The 9,087-nt window shown below is 45.3% G+C and overlaps 1 protein-coding gene across 1 annotated transcript; it reads left to right on the forward strand.

Moving 5' to 3' along the window:
• The first annotated feature begins 1,387 nt into the window (after positions 1-1,387).
• On the forward strand, positions 1,388-2,569 carry LOC148031234 (lectin-like). Its single transcript, XM_087685554.1, has 2 exons — positions 1,388-1,450; positions 1,535-2,569. The coding sequence occupies exons 1-2, from the start codon at positions 1,388-1,390 to the stop codon at positions 2,567-2,569; spliced, it is 1,098 nt and encodes a 365-aa protein (XP_087541680.1).
• The last annotated feature ends 6,518 nt before the right edge of the window (positions 2,570-9,087 follow it).

Raw genomic sequence — 9,087 nt, forward strand, 5'->3', positions numbered from 1 at the left:
ATATAAAGTTTCTATTCTTGTTTTTAAAAAAGGTCTTCTATTATGGTTCATTTTCTTTGATATCTCAATATTAGGTGATTTTTTTAGAAGGCCAAGATTTCAAAAAGTAGAAATTCATGGATTTTGATATTATTATTTGAATAAGTTTGACCTAAATATGTGTGATTTTGAGAAATTCTATGAAAAATAGTTAATTTTCTAAAAAATCTTTCAAAAGATTTCAAATATTTCTCCTAAGATGAAATATTACCCAATAAGTTTGCAACTATGTTTTTTACTTTCAAAGCCCCACAATAAAGTATGCTATTACCTTGATTCAACCACATGCATGATGTACCTCTTTATTGAGTGAAAGCATCTCCCTTGAGTAATGAAAAACTACATTGCTTTTTGGTTTAACTTTGAGTGGTTTGCACTAAACATATTCAATATTTCTATTTTTATTTCTTTATGCTCATTACAAGTGGTGTTCACAAAAACCATTCCCACTTAGATTTCTATAACATAGATTGAAATTCAAGATTGTCTTGATGAAAGTTTGCCTTTTTTTTGGGGGAAATTTTACCTACAAAACTAACTTTTCCCCCCCAAAATGATCATATTTCAATGTCATCCAATTTTCCATTGGATTGCAAAAAAGTCTTCCATGAACATTGATTACAAGTACGTATTCGAGATTTTTTTTTTCATTTCTTCATGCTTATTAAAGTAGTCAAGCATGTCACTTTCATCACAAATGTTAGCTTAGATCTTTTTTTTTTTCATTGTGGGAAGTTTAATTGTTATTATTGTAAAGATCTATTTTGTCATGATGGCCAATAAGGTTGGAGAAACGTTCATGAAAAACGTTTTTTTCATCCACTCGAGAAAAGAAAAAGCTTGAAATGTGATCGGTTTTTTCTAGGTGGAAACTAATTTAGACATTAGCTAGTCTAATAGCTAAAATATCTAAAAATAACTAGTTTTGGCAAACTTCGCTTTCAATCGGTTTTTAAGTTATCTAGCTAAGACAAATACATTAGAAGGACTTTGCACACGGGCTAGCGATGGTGAGGTCCAAAGAGCCATCGCTAGGACAAATACCAAAAGAGCATAAGATTGGAAATGGTCAGTCAGTCTGTGAAGGTGTATAAAGTCTTTGTAATGTGTACCCTTCGCTAAGGCCCTCTCAAAGGCTGGTCTTTTGAGGACTTTGACCCGTGCCACACTCCATGACTCCAGTCTCCGGCTAGGAACATCTTCATCTTCATCTTCATCTTCAATTATTTAAAGCTCAGTCAAAAGAAATGCATGCTTAAATCGGGGAAAAAACATGCCTGCTCACCGCTCAATGCTGATGAGTGCTGCTTCGAGCCTGCAGAGATTCATGGGGCTAATATCTACGGGAATGGCGATGGCCATGCTTCTTATTTTCTTGGCCACGGGCAAGACGGCGATGGCGCAGGCGCAGGTACGTGAGCTTTTCCTTGATCACGGATTTCTCTCCTTCGACGGCGGACCTTCTCGTCCAGGGGCAGACAAGCCTCAACGCTAGCGATGGCTCTCTGGACCTCACCTACTTCGGTGGGTTGCGGGGCGTTACTTCATCTCCCGCGTGCTGCACTCGTCGGCCATACCCCTCTACGACCTGAGCAGGGGCCTGGCCGCCTCCTTCAACACATCCTTCACCTTCGCCATTGCGGGCAGCAGCAACACCACCACATCGCCGACGGCTTCACCTTTGTCATCGCCCCTGACAAGCAGATGCCCACCGGGTGCAGAGCCAAGGGGAGAACCCTGGGCCTCTACGACACGGACGTCGACTACAAGGCCGGCGACTCGTTGGGGCTGCACTCACACGGCCGACGTCGACTACTTGGTGGCGGTGGAGTACGACACGTTCTCGAACGTGAAGAACGACGACCCGAACGACCACCACGTCGGCCTGGACATCAACTCCGTCGACACCGATGACCTGCCCCTGGCCCTCAAGTCCACCAATCTCAGCCGCCACCTCGTCACCTGGATCGACTACGACGCCCCCCTCCAGCAGCTCGACGTCTACGTCGCCCTCTCCCCCAACGACAAGGCCTCCGCCACCAAGGTCCTCTCTTTCTCCCCCCTCCGCCTCTGGGACTACGCCCTCCCCTCCTCCTACGTCGGCTTCACTGCATCCACCGGTTTAGGCGTCGAGCGCAACTCCATCTATGCCTGGAACTTCTCCAGCCGCATGGTCTCCGTCACGGTTTCAGCTCCCGCACCATCCCCATCTCTCTCGTCGCCTTCTGATTCTGCGGCACGATTTCCGTCTATCTCGTCACCGGCCTCATCATCCGTCAGCACAAAATTGCTTATCGGTCTAACCTCAGCTATCGGATTCCTTCTCATCATCGTAGCCCTACTCATAATTCTTCACATAAAGAAGATTTCGACACCAGCAGTCCTCCACTTGGACGTGGATCCGATGACTGCCCCGCGCAAGTTCACGTACAAAGAGCTCAGATTGACCAAAGGCAACTTCAACGAGATACTAGGTTATGGCGGATCAGGCAAGGTCTACAAAGGACTTATCACCACCGGGAATTTGTGACTGCTACTTGTTTCTTGGATTGCCATGTTATGGTTGCTCCTGCAAAAACAAAAGTAAATCCTACAGTCGACCGGCGAGTATCACATCTCCCCCCCCAAAGACCAGCCAACAAGGGCGATCAATGAACTCGGGTTGGAAGAGCGAGTGAATACCAAACTGAGCGTCCGGGTGCGCGATAAGTAACGAATAACATGCACCAGGACCTTCCATCTGTGACTAGATAACGGAGTTTACCAAGTAATTGCCTATACGGATATTGTGCCATGTATGCCTTATTTGTGGGAGAGGTAGGACAATCAAAAAGGGAGAGTTTACAAGGGACCGGTAAAGGTGTAACATCAAGTGTAATGGAAGACATCCCATACTGTTGTAAGAGCTCAGAAACAAATTTTGACTAATGAAGATGAAGCAAACCATGGTCCCTATCATGCGTGACTTGTAGGCCAAGAAAGCAGGAAAGCTGACCTAAATTGGTAATAGCAAAGGAAGAGCTTAGTTCATTTTTGCAACAGTAATGAGTGAAGAATGAGAAGCCATTACACAGATATCATCATTAACATGTAAAGCAACTATAAGAAATGCATTAGGTTGATAGCGAATATAAATATTCAGTTCAGATAGGAGACAAGAATACCTGGATTGAAGCACAAATGCATTGAAGCACTGGAACCAAAGTCGGGGAGACTGCTTAAGTCCATACAAGGAGCAATGGAGACGGCATACATGTTGCGAAGCAGTGGCATCAACGAAGTGCGGGGGCTGTTCCATATAGATCTCCTCCTTTTATGCGATTGGTACAATCATGAAACGATATCACTAATACATAGAAAATGTCTACATAGATGGGGCGACTAAAAACTAAAGGTGTGTGAGCTCTAAGGATCCAAGGGCGAGCTACAAATCCTCGTCCCCCGAAAGCTCGTCCCGCTGCAAAGAAGCATCAAACGGATTCTACAGAAAAAGAAACAACATATCAATCCACCATACAATAATGCATTCAAATATCTCATGGTAACTACGGACAAGAAAGATGAGTGACTTACAGGGCTGCCGCGTCTATACAATCGGTCGATCAATGCACTGAAACCGTGCCTCTCTACATATCGAGTCTCAAGGCCTTGCGGATCGCGATTTGTAACGGAGTGCTACAAAGAAAACAAAATGCTAATTGTTAGAAACATGATTGTCAGTACAAAGAATATCTCAAAAAAACAAATAAGCAAAACAAAAGAGAAACTTACAAAGTCCTCCAAATATGTCTTGTGGCCGCCACTCCCAAGATGATGTACCGATCCGGCCTCGATTCGTGCCCTCGCCGCCTCCCGCTGCTGACTCCAACGTCCTGGCGAATTTATAGCCTCCCTCAGTCGGCGCCAGTCGTCTGCATCTAACCACTCGGGCTTTGGAGCCCCACTCTTGATTGCCTTGCGTACGTCGGATCGTCTATGTGACATGTATGCACGCATGCAATCCATCATCCAGCCCGTAGAGAATCTATCCACTGCGGCTGGCACCGGGAACTCCTCGTGCAAGGATGCTACTATGTAGTCCTTGCTCCCCTCTGGTATGTTCCTCCAATGATCCAGGACGTTGTGCCGAAACACTTGTTGGCACAACTCCCTCATGCGAGCCATCACCCTCCTCCCCTCATCATTCATGATGATGGCTCCTGACCTGCCATCGACTAGGTATCCATAACCCCTAGAAGTATGCCTAAGATGGGCCGGGCCCTCTCCCATCTCCGTCCACGCTCCTGGGCATATCCAGGAGACCCCTGCAAATCCGGTGTACCGACGGGGGTACCCTCTCCCGGAGTGCCACTCAAAGGGGTGCCACCAAAGGGGGTACCACCAAAGGGGGTACCACCAAAGGGGGTGCCACCAAAAGGAGTGCCATCTGCCGACGGCTGCGCAAAAGCCGGAGTAACTGGAGTGGACGTCCCCACAGGTGTGACAAATCCTGGAGGTGACACAGCTCCAGTTGAACGACGAGACGGAGACACCACGTCCGTGTCTCCACAGCAGCATCCCCCCCCTGATCCTCCTGCAGTCGCAGTCCCTCCCTCTGGCCCAAGTCGCGAGCGTCGAGATCGTCTGCTCGAAGCTGAAGCATCTGATCGCGCTGAAGCTGATCTAGCTGAAGCTGGTCTAGCAGAGCGCCCTGAAGAAGAACGAGACAGCTCCTGATCTACCATCTCCCTGAATCTCGCGAGCTGATCTGGAGACATGCATGCCATCATGTCCTGAAACTCCTCGTCGCTCATCCCTCGACTCATCCTGAAAATGTCGATACCTACACAGATAAAAAATGATGTTAGAATAATCAAGTTAAACTATACAAAGCACATTAATATAAATCATTTTTGAAAAATCCCTCTTAAAATGCGTATCTTATCTACCTTTATGGACTATCGACTAATGGACGAAGATACACGTCCATATTTTTTACTTTGTAGTGGCCCGGAACGAGCAAGCTAAGGATGAGATGTCCTTTCTTCGTAGAAAGCCATGGAGGAATGTTGTAGTTGACAAGCACTATAGGCCACACACTGTAAGAAGTCGAGCGCAGACCGAATGGGTTCACACCATCCATGGCGAGACCGAGCCGAAGATTCCTTGGCTCTCGCGCAAAGCCTGGAAAGGTAGAGTCAATGTGGCTCCATGCGCGCGAATCTGCTGATATTCGTTGAACTCCATCCGTGGACCTATTCTGCACATGCCACGTTGTCAAGCTTGCCATGGCAGACGTGCGAAACATGTGGTTTATGCGGGGGATGAGCGGAAAGTGTCTGAGAACTTTTTTAGGGATGGTCTGCCATTGCAAGTCCTGTCGATACCTGTGAGCACCACACTTTGGACATGTCTGACTATTCTCGTATTCATCTCGAAACAATATGCAGTCGTTGATACATGCATGGATGTTATTGTAGTCCATGCCAAGCTTCCGTAAAACATGTCGTGCATCATCACGAGACTCAGGCATGGTGTTTGCAGGTGGCAATATATGATATTTCAATAACCTGAAAAAAAGCATAAAACACCTTGAAAAAACACAAAAGTTTGCAATAATACTGTTTTTAAAAAAAACAATGAAGTCTATGTGCAATGTACCTGAATAACTCAGTCACACTCGTATTGCTCCAACCGTATTTTGCTTGCACACTTAAGAGTGCAAGCAATGTCTTCAACCGAGATACTCGGCACCCATCATATAATGGTATGGATGCTTCCTCTCTAAGCGGGTCAGATGTCTCAACATCCATGGGAATCAATGCATCGATCATTGCCTCCATCTCAGGCTCCAAGATTGTAGGCAAGTCGGGAAGGTTGTTTGTCTCCTCTGGCATTGACGGTATAGATGGCCCTTGCGAGTGGTCGATTGGCTCCTGCAATCCATCCATCACACGTCCACGAACTCTTCTAATTGGCCGCAAAGGGTGCACTCCCCCTTGGGTCGAGACATCACCCCCCTGGATACAAAATTTGCCAACAAGACCCAATCTTTTTGTGTATGGTTTTCAATTAGCTTGAGAGTACAATGCATGAAAAATGCTAACTTCAAATTACCGTTTGCTGAAAATCCGCAATCGCCTAATCAATGATCTCAAATTGAAACTCGCCAAATCGTCGTACGTGTTCTATAGACAATCGGCGTTTTCGTCTAATTGCCAACTTGCATTGAGAGCAAGGACATGGGACACGCTGATTAAGATACGTCTCGCGGTCTTGAACAATAAGACCTTCTTCGTTTGCCATCTTATCTACATTACAGCAAATGAGGCTTAAATGGATAGTTTTATGGAGATATAGGAGATGTACGTCAAGTTGCAAGTTGACCATAAACCTTGCATTGTATATAGTAGTCGAGAGATTTTCCGATGTTATATCTCGGCCTTGTATCATGCTCAACGATTTGTTTGTCCCGGTAGATAATTATTTGTTATATCTCGGCTTTGAGTATAAGTAATCCATTTTAAAATTAATGCGCGCCATCTATGAAATTTTATAACTATAGTAATAAAATTTATTTCAATCAATTCTACTCATAGTCATAAGACCTGAGAGAAATTATCCTATACTCAATTTTAAGGGTTTCTTCTTCTATAACAATAATTTTGGGTTCATTTTGATGAAGTACGTGGCCCATGGCAAAGCACATTGCATACCATTATCAATAAGTCTATTATCTTAAATTTCCTTCCCCTCCCTCTCCCTCTCTTTCTCTCCCTCTCCCTCTCTTTCTCTCTTTCTCTCACCCTCTCCCTCTCCCTCTCTTTCTCTCACCCTCTCCCTCTCCCTCTCGTTCTCTTTCTCTCCCTCTCTCATTTCCTTCCCCTCCCTCTCCCTCTCCCTCTCCCTCTCCCTCTCTTTCTCTTTTTCTCCCTCTCCCTCTCTATCTCTCTTTTCCTTCCCCTCCCTCTCCCTCTCCCTCTCCCTCTCTTTCTCTCTTTCTCTCTTTCTCTCACCCTCTCCCTCTCCCTCTTGTTCTCTTTCTCTCCCTCTCTCATTTCCTTCCCCTCCCTCTCCCTCTCCCTCTCCCTCTCTTTCTCTTTTTCTCCCTCTCCCTCTCTATCTCTCTTTTCCTTCCCCTCCCTCTCCCTCTCGTTCTCTTTCTCTCCCTCTCTCATTTCCTTCCCCTCCCTCTCCCTCTCCCTCTCCCTCTCTTTCTCTTTCTCTTTTTCTCCCTCTCCCTCTCTATCTCTCTTTCTCTCTCATTTCCTAAACAAGCAAAAAATAAAGTGATTTAAACATCCTCCAAGCAAAAGGGAGAGGGAGAGATACAATGCACTCTCCCTCTCTTTCTCTTTCTATCCCTCTCTCATTTCCTTCCCCTTCCTCTCCCTCTCGCTCTCTTTCTCTCTCATTTCCTCTCCTAAACAAGTAAAAAATAAAGTGATTCAAACATTAAACAAGCAAAAGGGAGAGGGAGAGAGAAAATGCACTCTCCCCCTCCTCCCTCTCTTTCTCTTTCTCTCCCTCTCTTATTTCCTTCCCCTCCCTCTCCCTCTCCCTCTATTTCTCTTTCTCTTTCTCTTTCTCTTTCTCTTTCTCTTTCTTTCCCTCTCCCTCTCCCTCTCCCTCTCCCTCTCCCTCTCCCTCTCCCTCTCTTTCTCTCTTACTCTCTCGTTTCCTCTCTTCAACAAGCAAAAAAGAAAGTAAATTAAACATTAAACAAGCAAAAGGGAGAGAGAGAGAGAGAGAGAATGCACTCTCCCTCTCTTTCTCTCCCTCTCCCTCTCCCTCTCTTTCTCCCTCTCTTTCTCTCCCTCTCTCTCCCTCTCCCTCTCTCTCCCTCTCCCTCTCCTTCTCTTTCATTTCCTCTCCTAAACAAGCAAAAGAGAACGATTTAAACCTTCAACAAACAAAAGAAAGAGAGAGGGAGACTCACCAATGAGATATGGCGAGCGTGGGCGGCTTCTCTTTGCAACGAGGGCTCCTCCTCTCCTTCGTGAACAACAGCGGTGGCGGCGGCGGCGGCGGCGGCAAGTCTCTTCCTCTTCTTCTCTCACAAAGCCTTCGCTCTCTCCCTTGCTCTCGCTCTCAAAAGGCGAAGAAAAGAAAATGAAAACGGCGCTCTGGTTTCGGCCGCGCTTTTTTTCCCTGCGGCGTCGCTATTGGCGTCGTTATTTGCGTCGCATTTGCATCGACGCAAATAGCGACGCCAATAGATGCAAATAGCGACGCAAATAGCGACGCCAATAGCGACGCCGCTATCCGCCATCGCTAATCGGCGTCGCTACTAACTCAAATCCTTGTAGTGTACGCAATTGCAAAAAAAAATTATAATTATTAGATACAAGTGCTAAATAGTCACATATTAAAAATGGAAAAAAAAATACTTACAAAGTATGCTTCCCATGTCTCAACACCTCATGACCCAAAATGCAACAAAAAAAAATCACTCCATTTGGATTTATCATACCTCTCTGTGTTGTGGGCTAACCTTGCTTTAGGCTTCTATCCACTCTTGACCATGTGTGGTCGTTCGCATTGACTTACGATCTAAGCCTTGCTCTAATCTCCTTTTATTTTTCATTGCTCTATGTTTGACTATGACTCTCTTGTTGGAAAGTGCATTTTTTATCGTTTCTCAAGCCCAATGGAATGCAAATCTCATATATGGAGGATGATGATATTTCTCGTGCACTGCAACAATGGTTGCCTGCAGTGCATTCGAGTCTTGGTCTTTGAAGGCTAAAAAGAAATCTCTATAGTTTTCTCATACTATAGTATACAAATAGCTCAAGACCTCTTTTCCTCTATAGTCTTGGAGGATCCCACAAGAAGAATTTAGCTAGTAGCACACATTTGGCTAGGGTTCTCTCTCTCTCTCTCTCTCTCTCTCTCTCTCTCTCTCTCTCTCTCTCTCTCTCTCTCTCTCTATATATATATATATATATATATATATATATATATATATTACTAGGGTCTCTCTCTATTTTTCTATGGAGAGGGGCTTTAATCACCAACAAAACAACCTCTACCAAAGTAATCTCTACCTCAGTGTGACACGATATA

The sequence above is a fragment of the Lygodium microphyllum genome, chromosome 9 (assembly GCF_053477565.2).
Source record: "Lygodium microphyllum isolate KBCC chromosome 9, Lygodium_microphyllum_v1.1.10, whole genome shotgun sequence".
NCBI classification, from domain to species: Eukaryota; Viridiplantae; Streptophyta; class Polypodiopsida; order Schizaeales; family Lygodiaceae; genus Lygodium; species Lygodium microphyllum.